General features: G+C 35.4%; 4 protein-coding genes across 5 annotated transcripts; 3 read left to right on the forward strand and 1 right to left on the reverse strand.

Annotated features, from left to right (window-relative positions):
* The first annotated feature begins 2,751 nt into the window (after nt 1-2,751).
* On the forward strand, nt 2,752-8,499 carry LOC147383270 (ATP binding microtubule motor family protein). 2 transcript variants are annotated; one of them, XM_086428778.1, is made up of 17 exons: nt 2,752-2,842; nt 3,058-3,116; nt 3,632-3,793; nt 3,878-3,980; nt 4,120-4,163; nt 5,464-5,493; nt 5,586-5,708; nt 5,796-5,821; nt 5,995-6,076; nt 6,515-6,556; nt 6,638-6,671; nt 6,760-6,835; nt 6,932-7,151; nt 7,235-7,326; nt 7,410-7,536; nt 7,606-7,785; nt 7,870-8,499. In XM_086428778.1, exons 3-17 carry the CDS (start codon nt 3,680-3,682, stop codon nt 8,041-8,043), a joined length of 1,467 nt encoding a protein of 488 aa, XP_086284904.1. In that variant the 5' UTR covers nt 2,752-2,842; nt 3,058-3,116; nt 3,632-3,679; the 3' UTR covers nt 8,044-8,499. The 2 variants fall into 2 exon arrangements, with proteins under 2 accessions (XP_086284904.1, XP_086284905.1); XM_086428779.1 differs by lacking the exon at nt 4,120-4,163.
* A 159-nt stretch (nt 8,500-8,658) lies between these two features.
* On the reverse strand, nt 8,659-10,726 carry TLP18.3 (thylakoid lumen 18.3 kDa protein). Its single transcript, XM_086428780.1, has 3 exons — nt 10,197-10,726; nt 9,730-9,922; nt 8,659-9,077 (listed from the first exon to the last, which is right to left on the reverse strand). The coding sequence occupies exons 1-3, from the start codon at nt 10,626-10,628 to the stop codon at nt 8,830-8,832; spliced, it is 873 nt and encodes a 290-aa protein (XP_086284906.1). The 5' UTR covers nt 10,629-10,726; the 3' UTR covers nt 8,659-8,829.
* Nucleotides 10,727-11,828: 1,102 nt separating this feature from the next.
* On the forward strand, nt 11,829-15,721 carry LOC147383272 (tagatose-6-phosphate ketose/aldose isomerase, putative (Mog1/PsbP/DUF1795-like photosystem II reaction center PsbP family protein)). The gene is made up of 8 exons (XM_086429468.1): nt 11,829-12,209; nt 12,722-12,801; nt 13,091-13,151; nt 13,411-13,468; nt 13,728-13,785; nt 14,784-14,856; nt 15,229-15,347; nt 15,489-15,721. The coding sequence occupies exons 1-7, from the start codon at nt 11,886-11,888 to the stop codon at nt 15,319-15,321; spliced, it is 747 nt and encodes a 248-aa protein (XP_086285594.1). The 5' UTR covers nt 11,829-11,885; the 3' UTR covers nt 15,322-15,347; nt 15,489-15,721.
* A 2,233-nt stretch (nt 15,722-17,954) lies between these two features.
* On the forward strand, nt 17,955-23,885 carry DAL1 (E3 Ubiquitin ligase family protein). Its single transcript, XM_086428251.1, has 11 exons — nt 17,955-18,495; nt 18,567-18,619; nt 19,495-19,619; nt 19,729-19,824; nt 20,567-20,704; nt 20,784-20,849; nt 21,287-21,399; nt 21,480-21,590; nt 22,077-22,117; nt 22,195-22,294; nt 23,403-23,885. Exons 1-11 carry the CDS (start codon nt 18,422-18,424, stop codon nt 23,503-23,505), a joined length of 1,020 nt encoding a protein of 339 aa, XP_086284377.1. The 5' UTR covers nt 17,955-18,421; the 3' UTR covers nt 23,506-23,885.
* The last annotated feature ends 349 nt before the right edge of the window (nt 23,886-24,234 follow it).

Here is a 24,234-nt window from a genome sequence, read left to right on the forward strand (position 1 = left end):
ACAGGTACCCAATGGGTATCATGTATTTGTAAGATTGGTTTTAGTTTCAGGGATCTTATAATCAAAACTAAAATCGATAAGAATTGGTACCAAAGTTTTATTTAGGGTTTGGTTCTGAATATATGTGGAATCGACCCTTTGATACCCCTAACTTGAATATCATGCTTTTAAGAAGCGAAATACATTTAATAGACTTAATGTTGGAACTTTTATTTTCTAAAAGCCCCAAGTTTTGGGTGGTAACTTAAGTAAGTAAACCATTTCTTATACATTTTAATGCTCGTGATCTTGACAAAAATTTTCATGTGTCCAAAATATACTTCTTACCCTTCTTTTTTTACTTAGATTTTTCAATGGTGACTACGATCCATTCTGATAATTTATGATGGTGAATGACAAATGGAGAATTACGTATTCATATTTTCAAAATTTGAGAAGTAACTATCGATCTATTTTGATGGTTTTTATGATGATGAATGTCAAACGGAGAATGACAAACTCATAATTTTGATGATTTGTGTGTAATTTTTAGTCGAATATCCATTTGTTAAATTATTATATATGCATTTCATGAAAATCTATACAATAGTAAACTTGACATTTTATCTGAAGTAAAGCAATAAGATCACCAATGGATGGATCTTCATCAATTACACAATATGCATATATAATGATAACAAAATGAACACTCAAATAAAAAATTATACTTTGATCCAATTCCAATTTTAATCAGAGTGTACTTTTTTATCTGAGTATCCATTTCACTATTATTATTTCAAACTCATTCAATCTTATTTTCCAATCCATGACCTTGTAGAAATCCTTGGTTTTTCAACTAAAATTCAATTGGTCAACACTTTTCAAAAAGTCCCATCTTGTTCTTGCTAGAAATTGAAGAAGATTGGATCTTAAGTTCTAATAAGGGGGTTAAAAACTTCACCATAAGGGTATGTTTGATTGCATGAAAAAGTGACTTTCCATAAAATTTGAAATTCATGAAAAAATAACGAGGGAAAAAATAAATTTCATTATTTAATTTTATTTAAACAAAAACCATGAAAAAAAAATGAGAAAAAGAAGAAGAGGGGGAGGAGAATGAGAGAGGGAAAAAGGGTTGGGGAGGAGGGAAGAGTGAGAGAAAGAAGAAGAAGAAGAAGAAGAAGAGAGGAAAGGGAGGGGGTTGGGTGGAGAGAGGAGGAGGAGAAAGAAGAAAATAAAGAGTGAGTGAGTGAGAGAGAGAGAGAGAGAGAGAGAGAGAGAGACATAGACAATGACGACAGAGATGGTGGTAGCGGGTGACGGCGGAGATAGTGAATGTAATGGTGGTGGGGAAGAAAAAGGGAACAAGTTAGTGTTTTGATATAGGGATGAAAAATTTGTGTTGATTTCATTTTTTCATAAGTAGAAGAAGAAAATATTCAGGTTTTATGGGACTTTTGAAGGAGGGTGAAAAATCATTTTTCATGTGAAAATTCAATCAAACACATGAAAAATTATTTTTCACGTGCAATCTAACATACCCTAAGGATGAAAGTCACTTGCTTGGGGTAGGAAACTAGGTGAAGCTCAAATAAGAGTGTATTTAGGTCATTTGTATTAGTTTATCAAAGGAGACCTAGGTCCAAGGTATGTGTCATTAGTTTGAAAACACAAAGATATCTCTAACATTGATGAAAATGTAGAGGGCATGCCTAAAATTTAAATCACCCAATTTGTTCCTAAAAGGGGCTCCCACATTTTGCATTTGCTCCTCACGCTAGATACTAATGTTGTCAATAAGTAGGGCATATAAAATGAAAAATTACTCAATGGACCCTATGAGAGGGATATGCTTTTAAATTATCAGAGATCAACCAATTGAATAGTTGATATTGATGATTCATGTTAAATGTCAAGATTGATGACTGTAAGACGGTCAATCTCGACAATTTGATTGTTGATCTTAAAGATCAGTATTCAAATGTTGAGATTGACGAGTCAAAATCTTTGATCAGTACAATTGAAAAAGGCAATCTCAATGATCAGAACATAGATTGATGTCAATTATTAGAATTGTCAACCTCGAGATTTTGAACATCTACCTTACCAATAAAAAGTTGGTCTATACAATAATAATAAATAGGGAGATTTACAAATAAGTCCCTCCCCACTCCCCAGTAGGGGTTCAACTTGATTCGGTTCAAACCGATAGTTTTAAGGTGATTTGGTTCGGTTTGGAATAAGTTGTGGTTTGGTTCTGAATTACGAAAATAGAGAACTGCTCAATTTGATTCAGTTATCAGATCAAACTTGTATATAATTGAATCAAATCGAGAATCAAACCCCTATCAATGAAGAAATAAATATATATGTAAATAATAATTATTATGAATTATTTTAAGTGTTAGGACAAGATTAGTATATTTTTTTTTTGAATGAAATAATGATTTTTTATGAATAGATTATTAATTATTATATAAAATTTTATGTTTATTTTTTCATCAAGAAATATTATTTATAACTTATAAAAGATTAACAATCCGTAGAATCGAACCGAACCAAATCGATTTTAGTTTGATTTGGGTTGATTTGGTTTTAATGGAATTTGATTCGGTACTGATTCTTATCCAGTGGAATTTACTTATGTCGGGTTCGAATTTGATATCAAACCAAGCCAAGTTGCCCCCTACTCCCCAGGGTGTGGGTGCATTAAGTAATTTTTCATAGATGTTATGAAGTAGCGCCCGCTGCCGCTCTCATTCCATTTCATGTCTTCTCGATTCCCGCCAACCGAGAGAACGAAAACCAGCGAAACAAACAAGCTGCCAAGCTCAAAATTATCCATTAATGGCGTTGTGATCAGGTTCGCGACCTTCTTCATTCATCCACTATTTAAAGTTCTAGAGTCGTAGGGATCTTTTAACTTCTTACCTCTACTTCTGTTGTCGATGCTTTATTTTCTTCTGCAATCTTTATTTACTTGACTCACTGTTTCGACTTATGTAAGCGATTGAACTACTTGGATCTGTGAAGTTTTTCTGGATTCAAATCTTGATCTCAAATTTTTTCTGGATTCAGATCTTGATCTGAAAGACTCTCTAAGCAAGCAGAGATCCTTGACGCCAGCTCTTCACGCAGTATGCTCTCTTAATCTAAACATCTGGATTTTATTTTTACTTGATTCATCTGCTTTCTTCAAGTTTTACGTAAGGAACTTTCTGAATTCAGCATTTTTGAAGCTGATCTCGCTTTCAGCCTAAAAAATCTACTCGTGCTCCCTTTCTTTTTTGGAAACTCAAGATATAGAACAGTAATATTGCTAGAAAGTTTGAATTTCACTTTAAACGCAATTCTGCTCTTATTTTTTCTGTAACATCTCGATTTAGCAAAATTATTGTATTATGTTGAGAATACATAGAGTCCTTAAAAAATTAGCAATGATTTTTATTATTTTATTCAGATTCTGTTCCGACCAAAGTTTCTTATTTCAAGATCTGGAAATCAACAGCTTTTTAACGTTTAAATTTCACATTAGATTGATTTTTCTACTATTCTTTTCTTGCCTTTTTATCTAAAGATCCAGATCAGAAATTGGTTGATTTTTGAAGCAGAAGAGTGCGTAATCATGAGCTTCTCTGGAATTTCATAACAGGTTTGAAGAAATTATTTGGGGAATCAAACTTTATTCAAAGGTAGAGATATGTCAAATGTAACAGTTTGTGCTCGGTTCAGACCTTTGAGTTCAAAGGAGAAAAGAGATTATGGTGAAAATATTTGCATCCGGAGCCTTGATTCTGAAACTTTTGTTTTCAAGGTTCTCTTTCTTCAGAATCTTTTGTTCACTTATTCCCCTCATCTATTAATATGTCTTTGCAATAATTACACTGAGTTCTCATAGGATGAGAAGGAGGAAGATTTCACGTTCTGCTTTGATAGAGTATTCTACGAGGGATCCGAGCAAGCTGACGTGTATGAATTTCTTGCTCTTCCTATTGTTCAAGGTACGAACTGGACATAATTGTTTAGTCTTTTGTAACCTTGAAACAATGCGTTTGAGATTTCTTAATTGTCAAGAAAGAAGCCCCATGAAATCACTAATCCGGCTGAAAATTATGAAATTTATCTTCATAAATAAAACAGATGCTGTTAATGCGATAAACGGTACAATCATTACCTATGGACAGGTACGATATGATGTGTTGAACCAGAATTACTCATGAAGGATGCTTGCTTTTATTGTTGAATTTTGGCCCGATATTTTCTTCTGTTAATTGGATTGGTAGGTGTTGAGTTTAGTCCCACGTCGGATGGTCATTGCCTTGTCTATCTCCTTATAAGCTCCTGGGCCTCTCAACTCATTGCCAATTGGTTTTGAGTTCGACCCCCAAACTTATCAAACACAGAACACATTAATACATGCTTGACACACAAATAAAATGATCTATAACATTGATTTGAGAATTAAATCAGAACATAAATTCCCAAGAACAGATTAGATTGAAATACGACATACCTTATTTGGAACATACTAGTTAAAAAACACTAATACAAATACGTTAAGCGCAATTCTTTCCAAAAGGTAAAGATTTGTGCTGGAGCACTATTGCTTTCTTCTCTTCCCCCTTCTTCTTCCTCTTCATGGAATGCACCTTGCCGGACCTGTACTTTAGCATTCTGATGCTCAAATTTTATGAAGTGTAAGCGAAATCTATCTGAAAATTTTCGTTACCAAATACACTTTCTATCAAAAGGCCCCCTTATCTTTGCTTTCCGAGGCCTATTTCTAATGTTTACCTCACTAATTGTCAGCTCCCTTTGACGAGTTGTATCTGTTGTGATAGGGGACATAGTTCTAGCCTTCTAGGCTTGTAATTTTGTTATGTGAATAAAATCCTTATCAGCAGAACTTCCTTTGCAAGAAGGTGTGGCTGGTTGATTGGTTCAGCAGCATGGTTGGATTAAGCTGTAGTTGTTTAATGGGTTGGTCAGTTAATATTTGTTGGCTTACTGCTAGAGATGAATGGTTGGGGGATTAGGGCCTCATGAGGGGCTTAATTCAGCAGCTATCGATCATCATCGTCTTCAAAATATCACAAAAGTTTGGGGCCGGTCGGGCCTTTACTTTATTGTCATTCCGGATTTTAATTGCCATTCCATTACAAAACTGGATGGTTGAGATTAACTACCTCTCCCCTCTTCTTATTCTTCTTCAGTTTCATAACAGTATATAATTGTGGATTCATCATTTTCCTAATTCTATTAAAGCAACGTAGTAAGGGTATAAACATATATATGAGTAGGGAAGTGCATGCTCAGGGACCCATATATGTTGTAGGATCAAGATACTGTTTGCAACACTTTTACATTAGTTGTTTCCCCTCTTCATCGTATTTTTTAACTAAGATTTATGAAACTGTATACTTTTGTCATATTAACAAGTTTGCCTTGCTAGCAAATTTTAACTTTGAATTATGCTCGGAACAGACAGGAGCAGGGAAGACATATAGCATGGAGGTGAAGTGCTCAGATCCTAAATGTAAACAATTTGAACCCCTTTGTTACATCAGATTAGGCTGATATGAATCAATATTTTCCTACCGTATCAGGGCCCAAATATCCTGGAGTGCCATGGACAGATGAAAGGACTACTTCCACGAGTTGTAAATGGACTTTTTGAATATCTCAAATCTGCTGAAGAGATTGCCAAGTTCACATTGAAGTTGTCAATGGTATTAAAAAACCCACTGATGTTCTTGTTTCTTGCATTCGGATCCGACTGTTAAATTTTAATCCTTTTTTTTTTGTGGCTCTTCTAGGTGGAGATATATATGGAGAAAGTAAGGTTTGTATCTCGCTAATAGGTATTACTTTCCAATATGTGATCTTTTATCCAAGGTGCTAACTTCTCGAGCAAGTGGGTTTTAAGATATCCCCATTCCCCAACATTGAAACAAAATGTTTCACATTTTCAAGATATCCCTATTTTAATCAAACACCGGGGTTCTGCTTTCTCAGGGACCTTTTTGATTTATCAAAAGACAACTTGCAGATTAAGGAGAGTAAGGTTCAAGGAATATTTTTGTCGGGAGTAACTGAGGTGAGATAATCTTTGCAGGCATTTTCTATTTTTTCTTGCTAGTAAACACTTTTTAGCAACTAGATTAACTTCTTAGGTTTGGTCGTAATCTTCATATCTTGTGTGATCATCCCCAATATTCTCATTTAGCCATGAGGCTATTCTTCGTGTTCTACATGTCAATGTAGTCTTCCATCAACCACAAAGAATTAGTTATTGGTTCAGGGATGCAACTTGCTGAACACCAAAATTGATAAGCTTTGGCTCCAAGTCACCAACTAAGACAAAATTATTGTCAAAATTGCATGAACTTCATACCTGTATGGCCAAATACTTTAAATAGGTAATTAAAATTAGACAACTTTGGCGAACATTTGGAAGCTGGAACTTTGGTTTCAAGTGGTGTGATTATATACTGGTCTCTATTGTATGAACCTATTAACTTTCCTCATGTTTCAGATGTTTATCTCTGACCCTGCAGAAGCCTTCCAACACCTATCTGTAAGATATAAAGTGTTCCTGTATTTATCTCATTCCATGATGTACAATTTCAGCACCCTAATTTTATACTTGATAATGCAGAATGGAATAGCTAATAGAGCAGTTGGAGAGACGCGTATCCATATTAAGTTTCTTTGCAGCAACTTAAGTTATAGACTTTGTTTTACTTCGTAATCCTTGTGTTGAGACTTTAATGTAATTAGAAATGAACATGGCCAGCAGCAGAAGCCATTGTGCCTATATCTTTACAGTTCAGCAGGAATCAACAAAGGATAGGAGGTATAATCTGTTCTGGAATTGAATAACCAATGATTCCTAATCTAGTGTTGAAGATTAAGTTGAATCATCCTCAAAACTCTTTGAAAATGTGGATAGGGTAAAAAATGGGAAGTTAATTCTCGTGGACTTGGCTGGGTCTGAGAAAGTAGAGAAAACTGGAGCTGAAGGGAGAGTCCTTAAAGAAGCAAAGACCATTAATAAGTCCTTATCAGCTCTTGGAAACGTAATCAATGCTCTGACAAATGGTACTCAAGGCAAAGCAAATCACATCCCATTTCGTGATTCCAAACTCACTCGGATTTTACAAGATGCTCTCGTTAGTCCTCCTCACATCATTCCATTTTTGCCAAATTATTATCAAATTGTATTGATTGATGATCCACTCTCTTCCTTTTACAGGGTGGGAACTCTCGAACTGCACTACTGTGTTGTTGCTCTCCAAGCACTTTAAATGCATCGGAGAGCCTTTCTACTCTTCGCTTCGGTGCAAGGCACGTTAAACGAATGTCTCAAAATTGTATTAATTTCCATATTTTATAAGCTAAATTGGCTAATATTCTTGAGGATTTTGCAGAGCAAAGCATATAAGGACATCACCACGAGTCAATTACAATGAAGACAAAGTTGACAAGCCAGTGGATCCCTCTCCAACTAAAGATTCTCCAATTAAAAATGAATCATGCGAGAGAATATTGAACAAGGTATGGTTTGAATTACTTCGTTTTTGACATATTCTCGTATTTTTATAACTGGGAGTGAGTTTGTGACAGTTAAGAGAGAAGATGGATGATGAAGATGTGAAGCTATTGGAGAAGTTGTTCATAATGGAGGGAATATTCTTTGATCATAACTCGATGGATGACTTGGAATCAGCTTACGAAGACATGAATTTTCGAACAATTGCTTCATTGCATCAATCTCTGGAAGAGCTTTTATGCACTGTTGAGAAGGTAAAGAAATCTTAATGTTCTAACATAATAGTGAGATGTCTCTTTGCTTATTCGTTTAACTCGGTTTTGAGTCGTGATTTACAGCTAAAAGGAGAGAATAAGAGTCTCAAGGCCAAAATTGCTTTGACACAGAGGTTTGATTTACAACGCAGAAATGCTGAAGGAGATGCACATTACTTTGGTAAGAATTTGGGTGTTCTTAGTTCCTTCTTTTCCTGGGTATTGGGATCTTTCTCTTCGGAGAAGATTCTCAAATGAAAGTACATGGTGAGGTCTCTTTCTCGAGTTCTTAAAATTCTTAAAGCTTTCTACAACTCAAACTAGTGGATTTCTCCCAATGAAAAAGTTGAGGCATTGCAATCATTTCATGTGGGCTCAATGAGCATTGCAATTTTTTAATTGTTTGTTAATTTAACTATGGAAAATGCTGAACTGACTTCCTTGGATACTGTGCTGATGTGGCAGTGTGCAGAGAACTGTAGATTATTATTTTTTGCTTGTATCTCAAGGAAAAAAATTTATGATTCTCTGCACATTTCACATTGTTCAGTTTAGTCCCACATTGGACACTTATTTGCCTTGTCTCTCTCCTTACAAGATTCTGGGCCTCTCCACTCATTGCCAATTGGTTTCGAGTTGGACCCCCAAATTTATCATGGTATCAGAGCATGCCTTTCTTTCCTCCACGTCACCCAGTTCATTTCTCAATGTGCTTTGGCCAGTCCAGCCCACATGTGCAGGGACGTGCTGAGTTTAGTCCCACATCGGACACTCATTGCCTTGTCTCTCTTCTTATAAATTCTGAGCCTCTCCACTAATTGCCAATTGGTTTTGAGTTGGACCCCCAAATTCACTGAAGTTTGAAAAAGTAGGAGAAGTAAAAGGACTTGTGCTCTCTGTCCTTGTAAGCTTCATTCTTAATAGGATCAATACATGCAAGCAAAAGCTGACTTAAGAAAAAAAATGTACATATTCTCTAGTTCTGAGCTCTTGTCAATCATTTGCTCTACATAAGAATTTTTATGGAAAACTATCATATGCAACTTACTTTTTAGAGACATATGCATAGTATTGTGCCATGGGAACCACAAAGGCGATCACTAACAGACCACCAACAACAAGTGTGAACTGCCCACGTTTCTCCTCAGTTTCCTCCTTTGATTTGAAGTTGGATTCTCTTTTGTTGTCCTTAAACGATGGCCCACCAGGATCCGGCAGCCCATCAATAGCAGCAACTAGCCGTTTGGCACTGGAATACAACGCTTCATTATACTTCTCTTCCGTTGCCAAGACTACAAGTGTACATAAAGTTATTTGATTAGATTTTCTCATATACTAATATGCAAATAAGTTCATTGTGTGAAAAAAACGAAACAACAAAGACAACAAAAATCGAACAAACACAAGGATTTACATGGTTCGGTAGTGTGCCTATGTCCATGGATCAGAACAAGAACAATCATTATTTTCTTTCAAGTTTTATAGCTCTAGAGATCTCTATTTATAAAACCGGGAGTTGCTAAAATGTCTCTCACCCAAAAGTAGAAAAAAAAAACTTAAGAAAATATTACATGATTGCCTTTTCCACAATCCTAAAAAACAGTGGGGGCGCTCCCCCTGCTCCCCCACAACTCTGCATGGCGCCAACAGAATGTAATACATGTACACAACACATTGTAACTATATGAAGTGAGATCTATTTTTAAGAAAAATAAAGCCTATTTTAACAAAAAGATAATTCATCGATAGAGTGGAATAGCAGGACAGGACTTATCTAACCGCACTATTTTTGAAAATTCCAACCAAACCTATGCACCTACTTCTCCGAATATCTGAAATTTGAAATGGGTTTTTGCCGAGACTGAGATTTATTGATTTAATCACCGGGCATTATAAAACGACTACATGTAACCATCACATAAAAAGAATTAATGTCTTTCTTACCAGGAAGGTTCTCTGATACAGTGGCATCAAGAATCTTGTCTCCAACGGCGCTGACAAAGGCAGGCCCACCGGTGATCGCCCCTTCCTTTTGACTGGTCACAAGTACAACAATACCCTTATTGTTGCCTTCTTCGACAGTAGGATACCAACGCTCCAATACTTGGTCGGCATACTCGAAAGCATCAGCTTTGCTCTGCAACCAAACATTTTCATTGTTTTCAAATCAACAACTAAGTAACCCACAAATCCATATCCTTAAATTCCATAGATTTTCCATAATTTACAAAGCAAAACTACAAGAATCCGACATTTCTAACATATGAACAACTACATAGAATCTAAACTTCATATTATACAATGCAAGTCCAATTTCTCCAATCATCAAAATAGTGTCCCAAGAAAATTAACTTACAAAACGTTAGAATTTATCTAACTTTTGTTCAAGACTAGAAATGTATATAACTTACAGTAAGCTTGCGAACCGTAACAAAATTAACATGGAGGTTCTTCCTCGATTCTAAATCTGATAACAATCGTTTCAAATCAGATTTCGTCACTCGACTAAGAACACCTGCATCATCAACAACGTATGATTCGGTGGGTGGGCCTCCAATGAGAATATCAAATTCAGAAGCAATGGCGGGATCAATCGATGTAATTGGGAAAAAGTTCATTGCGAGCGAAAGAGCTAGAGTGGCTAATCCATGGTGGATATGGGAAATCCAACCCTTGGGGATTGAAAGTGATTGAGAAGGTTGTTTCTTGAAATTTGAACTAATGGGTTTGGCCAGAGAAAGAGAATTTGGTCTGGGTTGTAGAGATGAAGATAGAAGAGACTTTGAAGAGGAGGATTTGGGAGTGAAGAGAGGACATGAGTGAGGAGAGAAGATGGTTTCCATGGAAGAGAAGAATATAAGAAAAACAGTGGCAGATGGGAGAGGTTGGGAGATGGAATTTATTTATTTATTTTTATTTTTATATTTTGTTTTGATTTCTTTTTCATTTTGGGTGGTTTGGATTTGGATTGGGTGGTCGAGTTTGAATGAAGATAAGACATAACGATCTTCTACTACCATTAAAAATGGATAAGGGTACTTTCGTCTGATAAAATGTTGGAGTGTAATTTTGAGATACCCCTCAGGTTTTGGTGAAAACTAGCGCAGCACCCAGAATTTTCAAAATGTTGACACGTCCCCAGAACTAGACTTTGAAAATACTAATCAAAATGACCAAAAAGTCCTCATGGTCAACCCCCCATCAAATTTTATGTAATTTTAAACATTTATAATCTTTTTTTTTAATAAGACTATAACAATCAAATACACTCGTTGACGTGGCACCGTGCACGAAACCATATATTTTCTCTGAATAATGATGAAGTGATCTCAAATTTGTACCTCATATCATACATTCTGATGTGAAAGCTTACAAAAACTATAAATGCTTTCATTGAGAGATGAGTCAAAAAGCATCTATGGTTCTTACACACTTTTACGTTAGGATGTGCCATATGAGTTACAATCTTAAGGTCATTCCAGCACGACTCATTTTTTCCTTATGTATCTCAAGGAAAAAATCTTTGTTATCGTGCACATTACCATGTCAATATGTGTATTTAAGTGTCTTTTTTTAAAAGTTAATTTAGCATGACTTTAATTTTTGTTTTCAACCCATCATCTCCCATCTCCTAATAAAATATTAAATATTCTTGAATTTTGATGTAAATAAGAATCTTGAGGTTGAATGTAAGGATAATTTTTTATTATTTATTTTAATGAGAATAAATTTGATGGATTTTTTTAAATAAAATTAGTTTATTTGTGAGAGAATGATTATAAGGCTATTTTGGACATTTTCGTTAGTATCACGTGGAAGATTGAAGTCAAGGGGTATGTGATCATTCCCAAACCTGGGGGCATCTCTAATTTTCACTAAAATCCAGAGTCACCTCAAAATTACCCACATGTAAGAAGTGGTCCTTGTTCACCTGCGCAAGTTAGCGATACATGAACTTTACTGGTCGTTAAAATGACAACAAATGCCCTTACTTTTTTCAAAATTACCAAAAGTACTCTCTATAAGATCTCCTCTTTCCTTCCCACTTTATCTACTCTACTATCTTCACTCTTCACCATGGATGTTCTCCTCACTCATCCATGGCCCTTCTTCTCTCCCTCTCTTCACATCCACCTAAACCTCCCCAAAACCCTAAGCCTAAATCCAAACCCCTTCAAAGGTTCAACGCCACAACTCTCTGTAACTTATCTAAGCGAGAATTTGCTCTGGAAACCACAGCAATCTCCATTGTCTCTCTAACTCTAGCCCTCGGAATCCCTACAAATGCACTATCTTCTGCAGAATCCTTTCCTTCAAAGTCGATTCTCTCCAGTATTTCGAACACGAAGTCGTGGTTTCAGTTCTTCGGTGATGGTTTCGCCATTCGTGTTCCTCCTCAGTTTGAAGATATCATGGAACCTGAGGTATAATATTTTGTAGAATTTTTCAGAAATTCTATGGTGTTTTATTTGAATTTGGTGTAATTAGTGGCATTTTTTGCAGTAAATTGCCATAATTCGTTATTCAAAAATTACATAAATTGGATGATCTTTTTTTCCTTAAGTTGTGAGAAAAAAATTAAAAAATTTCAACATTTGGACTACCAAGATTGTCTAATTAGTGTGATTTTGGGGCTATGGTTCATCTAAGAGGAGGCCCTCTGATTTATGGTCTGGATTGTTGACACTTGTATATATATTTGATGGCTAGTAGCCTAATACTGTCACCTACACATTAATCATTGAAAGGTTCAATGTTTTCTAAATGAACTAATTTATCCCTCAAATGACCACAATGCTGACTCTACGATCTTTAAAGAAATGTAATTTGAAGCTATTTTTTTTTCTCTTTCATTCAGTTCTTATTAAAAAAAAAAAAAAAAAAAAGCTTTTTGTTTATTTTAAATTGACTGGGGTTCATTATATAATGTTTGTAGGATTACAGTGCTGGATTGTCTCTATATGGGGATAAGGCAAAGCCCAAGCCCTATGCCGCACGTTTTGCGTCTCCTGATGGGTATGAGATTTCATGTTGAGTTCCTTTTGTCTCTTTCATGGGTAGTAGTTGTTTTCATAAATCATAAAGATTTGTAATAAGAACCAAAACTCCATGCATCTCGAATATGTTAACTAAAACCTCTGAGTTATTTTTTCTTTATCTATTTCATTTTTTTTTCCGTGTGGTTATATTGAAATTATTGTTTGTAAGAATATTGAGTTACGATTGCTGGATAGAAGGAATTAGTTTTTTGCCATACTAATTGTTGCTTGTGTTGTATTTTTCTGTGTTTTATTGGTTGATTCAGATCAGAAGTTTTGAGTGTTGTGATTCGCCCGTCCAATCAGCTCAAGATCACTTTCTTAGAGGTTTGTGGAGTTGTTATGATCTCTGTGCTTTTAATATTTCACTTGAGATATAACCTTAATCTTTGTTACCTACTTACCTCAAGATGCTCAAGATTACTTTCAAGTTACTGGTTCTTCAAGGATATGATGTTCATTTTAATGTTTGTGAGTCGTAATGCCACAACCTGGATTCAAACCCGCCTTCACCCACTTGGTTTCCCAATATATATATAAATTGTGCTGTTTCTGACTAAGTCTATTGCTGGTTATTGACAAACAGGCTAAAGATATCACTGATTTAGGTTCCTTGAAAGAGGCATCAAAAATTTTTGTTCCAGGTAAATTTAATTTTAACCATGCTTTTTCGCTAATCCTATAAAAAAGTTATGCTTTTTTATTGAAAAACTTTGTGGGAATATACCTTTCTTCTGTAATAGTGAGCTTTTTATTTATCAAATGTGCTGTTTGATCTGTTTAACTTCTTTATGATAACAAGGGTTTTTAGCATTTTGTTTGCTACCTTTTGCTTTTTCAATTGGTGTTGCTTTTCAATACTTCAAAAAAGTTGTCTTACTTTTTGTTATACTGCAATTGCAGGTGGGGCAACCTTGAACTATGCACGCACCATAAAAATTAAAGAACCTGAAGGTTTCAGGTAATTTACTAACCTCAAGTTGAAGCTAGCATTGCAATTCACGTTGAATCAGACAATTAAGGTCCCCATACTGTTCATTTGGAAAAGATTATTTAGCGAAGCAATTTATGTCTGAGATGCAGAAATTTTATCTTCACCGTATCTAACCTTGCACAAAAATCAAGGGAATTCATCTTTTTTTTTCATTTTTTGATGGGTAAGCTGGACTTAAACCCACGACCTTAAAGTTGTTTTGCAATGTGTCAAACCAACTGAACTATGGGTCTAAGCCCCATCTTTCTTTATTCTTATAATATTTTCAGGCATTTTGTCCCACAGTTTGCACTGCACGTCTGGTACACACTACTCTTGAGGCACTAACACTTAGATTTGTGGTGACACTAACACTTAGATTTGTGGTGCGGTTTCATAGGAGATTTGTTAGCCATTGAGGAGTGTGACCCCAATCTCAAGTTGAGGTCAATTAACATGGGCTCATAAGTCCCAGTTCATCATCACCTCTCTCTCTCTCTTCAGTTGATAGCCTTCTTTATTCTCCATTCTTTCTAATGGAATTTCCACTTCTACTTCTCCATCTTATTGTTACTTCATTTTAGTTTCGGACCCAACAGATGTAATTGGTGCAACCAGATTCCCTGGGGTGCATCAATTCTGATCATGTGGTTAAATTGTCCAATCAGTATGATAAGCTATGTACCATCCAAGAGGCTCAAGTTTCAGATTGTTCGTAGGTGAGTCATGTTTAGTATAGGAGTCTTGTGCGACACAAAGCTGTGTTGTCAGAGTCATTAATCCTCTACAGAAACAGAATCAGAAGCAGAAACAGAAACAGAAACAGAAACAAAAAGATTTTGTTCATTTATTCTCTTTTTTTTGGGCTCTTGCTGGCTACATTTTTTTTTTTATGGTTTTAACATTCCAACAATTATTTATGTAAAATTACTAGACTTGAAACATTCTTTTACAATTACTTTAAACCAATATTCGATTGTTTTCAGGACCTACTACTTTTACGAGTTTGACGTCGATGAACAGCATGTCGCATTAGTAGCTGCTGCTAGCAGTGGGAAGGTATGTTGTTCCTGAATTGATTTATATAACTCACCAGAGTTGACTTATTGGCTGGTGTTCAAGTACTAGTTCCAAACTCCTATATTACCAAAAACCAGCCAAGTGGATGATTTCATTTATAAATTTCATCAACCCCCCTCCCCTCCCCCCCCCGCCCCGCTCCCCCCCCCCCCCAAAAAAAAAAAACAACCAATTCATTATATGAATCTCATTATTTTTGAGCTATTTTGCTATCGAGTGGATTACGTCTTTTTTTGTGTTGCAGGCATTTATTGAGTTGAGCTTGGAAATCAACATGTTAATTCTCTATTTGAATCCCATTAATCTCTTTAGTTTCTTATCAATAACTTTTGCCTTCTCTTTGCCTTGCAGACATACATTGCTGGAGCAACTGCCCCGAAATTTAAATGGGACGATGATGGGGTGAAGCTTCGGTCTGCTGCAGTATCACTATCACTTCTATAATAATTCTTTCAAATTGTCATTAGCAGGTATATGAAACTTCAACACGTGTATTTCAAATATTCGTTATTTATAGGCAACTGAGTAAAGGTCGGTTTTTGATCTCAGATCTGTGATCTTACCACCCACTCATTACTAGAACTTAATTATTATTTTGTCTGGACTTTCAGTTGAGGATAAAGAGTTCATGCCATGAGCGTTCAAAAACGTCTGACCTTCAATTTGAGAAGGATTTTGATTCCAGAGCCATGGACCACACAGTTGGGGTTATGAACCTCAACCGATTTCTGGGATGAAGCTGTTTGAAATTTTGTACAAGAAAATCTAATTGTCCTAAAATGCGGATTGCGTGGAACCTCAGCATAACTCGCACTTTCAATCAATCAAGTTCAAGTTCTTTCTATCTGGTTTGAGTGCTTGAATTCTTTTAATTATTCTTGCATGCAATAATTTACAATTCTGTACTTAGAAAATCAGTATGGCAAATTTCGAGTATAATACAGATTCAGATTTTTGCCATCCATGAGGACTCAGACCTTGATGGTCTTAGTCTGGATGTCGATCCCGTAAACCATGTTTGGTATCGAGATGATTTGGGTGAATTATAATGGTCTTGGAGGCAAGATGGTTGATGGGAATGCTCTCATACTGGGTTTTGTGTTTTTATATAAAATAATTAATTTTTTTATTTATTTATCGATTTCATATGTTTATTATCTATATAAATATAGATTTTGTGACTAATCTCCTTTTTTATAATTAAAAAAATCCTTTAATTATCAAAAGAATTATTATTATTAGTATTAAATAAATTTAAATGAGTTTAAACAAATGGACTTGTTTGAGGTCCGACTAGCTGCACATTACCTAGTACATGTTGCACTCCAACATTAAAAAAAAAAAAAAAAATTATTTTGACTTAAAAAAAAAAAAAAAATCATCTAATCCCTACTCTTGTTTTGACAAAGTAATTTAATCAAGTATTAAAAATAAAGAATCCATCATTAGTAAGAGCTCCTACAAATTCTGCACCAAAGGTATAATAGCAAGAAGTCCTCACCTTGTAGATCATGAAGCTTTAAAAATTGCATCTAGAGTTTATGATGCTTTGGTATCATGGTTCCTCCCTGACTTTCAAGTAGAATAAAAATAGCACGGTTTTGTTTTTTGGAGTGCAATTATAACAGTGAATGTGAGTGGTTTTTTGTAGTGATGGAGTGCAACCAGTACTAGGTAATGTGCAACTAGTAAGTACCTTAATTTTTAGTGATTAGACATAGATTCCCACTTTTTGGTGAATATTAGAGATAAAACCCTTGACCTGGATTGTGATAAATACATCAACTTCAACCTTTAGTCGAAAAACCTTGATTTTTCTTCTCAAAATCAGTCATCTTTCACCTCTTGGCTAAAAAACTTTTTACCTTCGTCTTCAATTTTTAGCTTTTATCTAATTTAACGTTCAAACTTCAAGAGCAAGAATAGATTTTTATTTTTATTTTTATAAGTATAAAAGTTTTATTAGAAAAGAAATAAAAATTTACAAAATGGTCAAAGTGAACTTCTTTAAAATCCTTGGTTAACTTGCACCAAAAGAAGAGTAAACTCAATATCTCCAGGATCACTGTTTGAGAAGAACTTCCTTCCAAAACCCCCAACATATGACATATGGAAGAATGATCCAAATGTATCTTTTACGATTGGAGAAAACGTTTTGAGTCCACCTTGTCAATAAAGAGAAAAAGGAACAAGGAGGCATTTATGTTCTTTACCATTAATATATAAGAGAAGACCAAGGATGAGGGAAATATATCATCGATTTGAAAGTACACAGATGAATCTCAAACATGTGGGGACCTATGTCTACATCACTATTAATCCATTATTACTAGTGTAATGATTTTCTGACGCCCCCCTCTGACACATGCCCACACCACAAAACCGTATATCATTTGCCTTGGAATATGTATAATCATAAATCTTTTCTTACGTATCTCGAGGCTAATGATTTATGGATTTTGTGACGAGAGCGTAAGGAGGCCTTTGCCAAAGGGGCGTCGTATTATCACGACTCTATTGATAATGTTATTTTGTTATAAACATCACAAGGTATGATTTTACAATAAAATCACTTTTGATGTTTATTCATAACGTAGTAATATCAAAACTGTCAATTTTAAGAAATCTTTTGACACCTCAACTTTACTTATTACACCTCAAATTACTTGAATTATTTATTAGAATAATGATTTTCTGACACCTCTGTCTGACATATATTTCTTACACTCCCATCACAAAATCGTAAATCATTTGCCTAAGAATATGTAAAACCATAAATATTTTTCTTGTATATCCCGAGACAAATGATCTACGGTTCTGTGATGGGGCGTATGTAAGAAAACTAAAAATAAATGAAAAAAAAGAAGTTAAGACATCAATGACCATCGTCAGTCCAACTGCTTGTTATCATGGTTTTAAAACTTGGTTTAACGTCTATCTCGTCCATGCCAGATACCAATTCGTCTCGGACGATACGTCTCGGTCTCGGACGAGTTTTGAAACGACGATTGATATTGATCTCGTGTAATAAGTAAAAGTTGGAGTGCCAATAGAAGTTCTCTATGGAAAAAGCGTCTATCTTACCCATTTCAGGACGCCTGGCATCAGGTGCTCTCTTGCTCCTCAGGCTTCTCTATGGAAATAGTTCCAATTTTCGCCCGCAAATCTTCAAATTTTGAACTAAAATTTCCAAAAATTCCTCTCAGATTCGTCTCCCAATTTCACACTTTCTCGTATCGGTTTCTTGCTTAATCTCACAAACCCTAATTCTTTCTTTCGATTTCCCCTATATCAAATCTCTTTTCCTACATCTCCACCTCTAATTGTCGATTTCGTATCGAATTTAGAAAACTTATATCTTGTTTTCTCTTCTTGTTAAATCCTAATTGCGTGATCTTTGGATTTGCGGTGTTCTAAACGGTTTCTGAGCTAAACAAGCTATAATAATTCCCTTGATTTTCTTTTTCTGACACTATATTCCTCCTTTTTGCTACTAATCTTCTGGCATGAAGCTCGGTTTCTAGGGTTTTTAGAGTTATTGAGGATGATTCCATGGGGAGGACTGAGTTGCTGCTTGAGTGCAGCTGCTTTGTATCTTTTGGGGAGGAGCAGTGGAAGGTTAATCATTCTTGCTTTTAATTATTTTTTTTCAAAATTATTTTTTGCTAATTCTGTTTGATTTTGTACAGGGATGCTAACATTCTGAAATCTGTTAGTCGGGTTAGCCAATTGAAGGATTTAGGTTAGTGAGATTCTTTAAAATTTTCAGTTCTTATGTCTCTTATTGAAATTTGAAGTGAATTGTGTAGTATGTTTGAGGTGGATTGGCATTGGGGCCTTGAATATGAGAATTATTATTATTTTTTTACTTCACTGTAAATGCATTGTTTTTCGTACTGTTTTAAACCAAACTTCGTGATCTTTGATCCTCTTAGGAACACAAGTATTCAATATTGAATCGTCAATTTCACGAGTACACAACCATTGAATAGGTTTTATGGACATTTTTCTCAACAAAACTATTTAATAATTAACCCCATGGTTGAAATCTTGTCTGAGACTGAGATGACTCGCCTGAGATGGATAGACAAAGTGTCTCAGGCTTGACACGTCTCATGAGATAAACAAGATGACTCGGACGATATTTTGAAAATCTTGGCTGACTCAACTAGGATTTTGTATATTTAAACTAATTTTTTTCTTTTAGAATTTGAACATTTATTGTCTAAGTAAAATATGATTTTATTATATAAAAAAATTATAATTAGTTTATATAAATATATATGAATAAATAATTGTAAACTGAGTTAATTAGTTTATCTCATCCGAGACGAGTTGACTTGTCTGAGACAACTCAGTCTCGTACATGAATGATACGTGCGAGATTTGAAGCCATGGTTACCCCCCTTTTCAACCTGTCCTTCAAATTGTTCTTTATCTCCTCCTTTTCAGTGTTTTTCTTTTTCTTATCCTTCTCAAGCAAAATGTCACCATTAAGTCAATTTAAACTCCCTTCTTTTTGAACTTCTGATGAGAAAGGATTACAATACTATGATCAATGCTCTTAAAACTATCTTAAATAGGCAATTGATGGTTCTTCATTCTTTAACCTTGCAGCACAGCTCCTCGATACTGCATGCAAAGTATTACCATTGATTGTTACTGTTTCTGGACGAGTCATCTCGGAAACACCAATCAACTGCGAGTATAGTGGTTTGAGAGGTGTGATAGTGGAGGAAACGGTATGAAGACATATTATTCCAGAAGTCATGAAATACCCGTCTCACCATTCTTTCAGTTAAATCAACATAGGTGGGTGAAAGTTCTTTCTGATATATATTTTTGTTTCAGGCAGAACAACACTTTCTGAAGCACAATGACGCTGGTTCTTGGATACAAGACTCTGCATTGATGTTATCCATGATTAAAGAGGTCCCTTGGTACCTGGTGAGTAATGGTTTCACAGTCTCTTCTCATTTTCTTGATTTGGTTGGTAGAAGATGATGAATTGGATTGTGCTGCATCCAGGTACAGTTGGCACTCAATGTTAACAGGTTCATGATCTTTTTTTTTTAGACTTTAATTTGGAGAACACAATGTTTTAGAAGATTATGCCCACATTCTTATGGAATTTTTTCATTTAGAATCTCTTCCTGTTAAATTGATGAACTAAGAATAATTTACTCAGCTTAGGTATGGTTCTAAATAAAATTGATCAAGCCATTAAATACTCTTGGTGCCAACTTAGCGTTTTGGTAGAGTCCGTGAGTGGTAATACAATAGATGATTTTGGGTTTGTAAAATGACATGCCATCACAGTACTATAACTATGTAAGTGTCTTCCGTAGAGTTAAACTTTATGGTCTACTGATAATGATCTAAATGCTATAATCTTGTTTCCATGAGTTCAATCTTATTTTACCCTTAAAGGAGGATTAAAAGACGGAATGGAATCCTTATTATAGATGCGTTGTATGATTGTAATGTACTCATATTCTTGGTGACGAATATTGGCTTCATGGTTGGAGGATGAAGAAGCCCTCCTCCCTGCTTATGCATGCATGCTGTACGCATCTATGAGACCTTTCCAGTAGGTGTCACTAACATATTTTTGACACAACCTTTTTAAGAAACGACAGGTTTCTATTACATGCAATAGCCCCTTATTTTCAAACCAATTTTATGATAGGATGACGGGACTGGTCGTGTGTATGTCGTTGGAGCTCGAGGTGCTTCAGGTTTGGTGTTGACTGTTGCTAGCGAAGTTTTTGAGGAGTCTGGCCGATCTCTTGTACGTGGAACATTGGATTATCTTCAAGGTCTTAAGGTTTGTCTTTAACTCAGAAAATTTTCCCTGTAGAACTGATGCAATTGTCTTGTGCTTCTTTAACATGAATGGTCTGCAGATGCTTGGAGTCAAGCGAATTGAAAGGGTTCTTCCCACTGGTACCACCTTAACAGTTGTTGGCGAGGTAATCTTTTAATGTCGAGAGAAATCACCAGAAAGGTCTCTGTTATGCTGCACGCTTAACACTCCCATGCACGTGCATGTCCACATTCATCTTTTGACATTGAAAATACCCATAGACTTATCTCGTATGACCGTACAGATGCAAATCAATGAATGAAACATATTTGATTGGTTTTCTTGAGTTCGTTTTCCGTTCTTTTTCATTTTTATTTTTCTCAGATTCTTAAGCAAAAAATGAAAAAAATAATAATCTTGCAAAGATTCAATCATCAATGTGAACTGTCATCATATTGGGTTGTGGTCCATCTAAGCAATAGCCATGAACCAGATTATGAGTTGGTGACGTGCATGGGGATCGGGTTTATTAAAGTTTATATTCCCATGTAGGATTTTCCAGTCATTTACCTTGTGTTAATGATCTCCTACTTTTCTTCTTAGGCTGTTAAAGATGATATTGGAACACTTCGGATTCAACGACCCCACAAAGGACCATTTTATGTGTCACCAAAAAGTATTGATGAGCTCATTGCAAATCTTGGGAAATGGGCAAGGTTGTTTTCTAAATTGTGCAAATTTGTTTATTCTTCTTTAAATTACTATTTACATCTATTAATAGAGGTATTTCCAACAGGCTGTATAAATATGCTTCTGTGGGGTTCTCAGTACTTGGTGTTTATCTTATTGCCAAGCATGCTATTCGATATATCATGGAACGAAGACGTCTTGAGGATTTACAGAGAAAGTGAGTTGGTATTTAATAGACTTATATGGTGAATGGCAAATGATGGGTCAAATAGTAATGGTATATATGTCTGGTGCGTGTGTAATCTTTGTTTCCTTCGAAGTTTGAACTCCATAAATTTGAAAAAGGGATACTTTTTTAAAGTCATAACAGTGGAATGAAGATGCCAATTCATGGTATAAAGAATGTAGATACTGGGAATCCTTTTGTTTGGGAAGGTTATCCTAGCTTTCCCTTTCATCTCATTTAATTATATTTCATATCATTCTTTCTAAAATAATAGGTGACTGCATTTGTGGACTGACCAAAATGGGGTATTTGGACAGCACAGAAAAAAAGTCGGAATATTACTATCTAGACCTATGTGCAAACAAACCTTGTCAAGTGACACCAATAGCAATAAATTCCTCATTCTTTAGAGGTCATAAATCTTTTCATTTCTTTAGCCTCCTTTTGAAAATATGTAACGGGTTGTTGTACTCTCAGGGTTCTTGCTGCCGCACAACGACTAGCGCGGGATAATGAAGGTAGATTTCAGAATCATCTTGTTTCTATTAGTTTGCTTTGGTTCGTACAGTGGTTGAAATTTGAAATTAACTGGCAGGTTTGGATGAGAAGGGTGAAAATGGATTGGATGCAAAGAGGAACCATCAGAATCTCTGTGTGATATGCCTAGAACATGATTACAATGGTGCCTTTGTCCCGTAAGCAACCTAACAACATTTCCCTCCATTTAACTAATAAGGTTATGATGATGGCTATATGAGTGAACCTTATCTTGGCTTTGCTGTTTTTCTTCATGTTCTATATTTGTGTATTTGCTGCCATGTGAGGTATTATTGATAAAGCCATGCTTCTGTATCTGTGCTGTATGATGTACATAAAATGGCAGTCAGAGCCCACCATTGAATGAATCCATGTAGGGATCTGTTAGGCCTCAAATCAGCCTGATCGGATGATCGTTTTCATTCATAAGGTCCTCTAAAATTGATCCTTAGGTTCAATGTTTCAAAGAGCACAAAGGCATATACAAAGCTTCAGTTACTTCATCTTCACTCTCCCTCTGTGAATCTACTACAGCAATTACAATTTAGTATAGATCCCTTTCCCTTAATATTGTCTTTCAACCTCAACCTTAATCTCAAACTCATGTTTCCATGCACAGGGTCTTTCCATTTGCTTCTGCTTATTTTTCTCACTTCATAGCTATCTCATAAAATTTAAAAATGATGAACAAAATATTGAAAGAAGAAACCTAAGAAGATGGAACGAGAATGAGAAATTGAATTCTTTGTTGAGGAAAAAAATGGCAAATTATTGGGTTGTGTGCACCTCTAAGAGTAAAGAGTTCTGTCTCTCTTTTCTTGGGCATGCACCTTTGCTAGGATAGGCTTAAGTCGAGGCTTAAACCTTAGACCTAAACCATGCACCTTGCTCTGTGGTGTGCCTTCTAAATCACAGGTTAGGATCAACCTTTTGGGTCAATATGTGAGATAGTATATCGGTAGATTACACCGGATTCGAAGATCATTCCCCTTGCATGTGTGCCATGTCTTCAGCATGGGCCTCTTGCTTGAAATTTGCTAGCATCAACCTATTTTTGGATTATGGATTGGTTGATTCTCTTGATTCAACTTAGTTATGAAGATTTAAGGCTTCAAATTACAACATAACTCCAGTTAGTGTCAGTTATTTCCTCATTTTGTGTGATTTAACTAGGATTTTGATGATATTTAAGGCAAGAATTTATCTTCGCTATGTTCTATAAAAAATTTAAGATATAATTACTCATGGGATATATTTAATCTTCAGGTGTGGTCATATGTGCTGTTGTTCGACATGCTCATCACACTTGACAAACTGTCCACTTTGTCGGCGACGGATCGAGCAGGTATTGAGGATCTTCCCCCATTGACTACCGCTTTGAGGATTTGAACCACCACAGCAGGGAGGACACATGGAGGCTTAACATCTCGACAATCTTGTGTGGCAGTAATAATCTGATAACCAGATTTCCTCTTTCCCTGGTGATAGAACTTAGTTCAATAGTTTAATATTTCTCAAAATGGATATTCTCACACACTGCAACTATTGCCAATTAATATTCTTGAATTTTTTTGAGAATATTCCTGTAATGGGTTCCTTATTGACTGATCCACAATAGGTCCCCTGTATAGTTTCTTCTGGAACTGCAACTACTGCGTGACTAGTTTTCTTTGTAAATTGGGATCTCACTTTATAGTCATGTTAAACACAAATAGACCAAGATTTGTAGCCTTTCATTTCTTAAGCAAATCCAACTTCCAGGTATGCTTTGATCTCACAGTTATTTGTGCTTTATAAGTCATTTTTAGGTTGTCCTCTTTTGTAAAAGCAAAATATGAATATAATCCCAGAACAATGTTACACTTGGGAAAATGAAATAGTAGTGCCATCTTCATTTACACAATAGAAAAGAAATGCGTTTTATATTAAATACCCTCTTACACTCTCTTAAAGCTTTAAAGAGAGAACGACCTTCTGAGCCCTTCTTATAATTTCATTGAATTCTGACCTCCTTCATTCTTACACATTCAAGCTTCCATCCTTCTCGCTCACCTAGCAATGGAAAAGAAAGAACCCATCATCTCAAATCTCAAGGCAT

The sequence above is a fragment of the Akebia trifoliata genome, chromosome 16 (genome assembly GCF_017979445.1).
Source record: "Akebia trifoliata isolate Shusen 1 chromosome 16, ASM1797944v1, whole genome shotgun sequence".
NCBI lineage: Eukaryota > Viridiplantae > Streptophyta > Magnoliopsida > Ranunculales > Lardizabalaceae > Akebia > Akebia trifoliata.

Bases quoted from the DNA above. Each gene is read 5' to 3' on its own strand.
- LOC147383270 (XM_086428778.1), top strand. From the start codon at position 3,680: ATGTCAAATGTAACAGTTTGTGCTCGGTTCAGACCTTTGAGTTCAAAG. The intron at 5,822-5,994 runs GTTTGTATCTCG...CTGCTTTCTCAG, and splicing joins ATATATATGGAGAAAGTAAG to GGACCTTTTTGATTTATCAA. The intron at 6,672-6,759 runs GTATCCATATTA...TAATGTAATTAG, and splicing joins TAGAGCAGTTGGAGAGACGC to AAATGAACATGGCCAGCAGC.
- TLP18.3 (XM_086428780.1), bottom strand. From the start codon at position 10,628: ATGGAAACCATCTTCTCTCCTCACTCATGTCCTCTCTTCACTCCCAAA. The intron at 9,923-10,196 runs GTAAGTTATATA...GTTTGGTTGCAG, and splicing joins TTACGGTTCGCAAGCTTACT to AGCAAAGCTGATGCTTTCGA. The intron at 9,078-9,729 runs GTAAGAAAGACA...GTACACTTGTAG, and splicing joins TGTATCAGAGAACCTTCCTG to TCTTGGCAACGGAAGAGAAG.
- LOC147383272 (XM_086429468.1), top strand. From the start codon at position 11,886: ATGGCCCTTCTTCTCTCCCTCTCTTCACATCCACCTAAACCTCCCCAA. The intron at 12,802-13,090 runs GTATGAGATTTC...TGGTTGATTCAG, and splicing joins CGTTTTGCGTCTCCTGATGG to ATCAGAAGTTTTGAGTGTTG. The intron at 13,152-13,410 runs GTTTGTGGAGTT...ATTGACAAACAG, and splicing joins TCAAGATCACTTTCTTAGAG to GCTAAAGATATCACTGATTT.
- DAL1 (XM_086428251.1), top strand. From the start codon at position 18,422: ATGATTCCATGGGGAGGACTGAGTTGCTGCTTGAGTGCAGCTGCTTTG. The intron at 19,620-19,728 runs GTATGAAGACAT...TTTTTGTTTCAG, and splicing joins GTGTGATAGTGGAGGAAACG to GCAGAACAACACTTTCTGAA. The intron at 21,400-21,479 runs GTTGTTTTCTAA...TATTTCCAACAG, and splicing joins AATCTTGGGAAATGGGCAAG to GCTGTATAAATATGCTTCTG.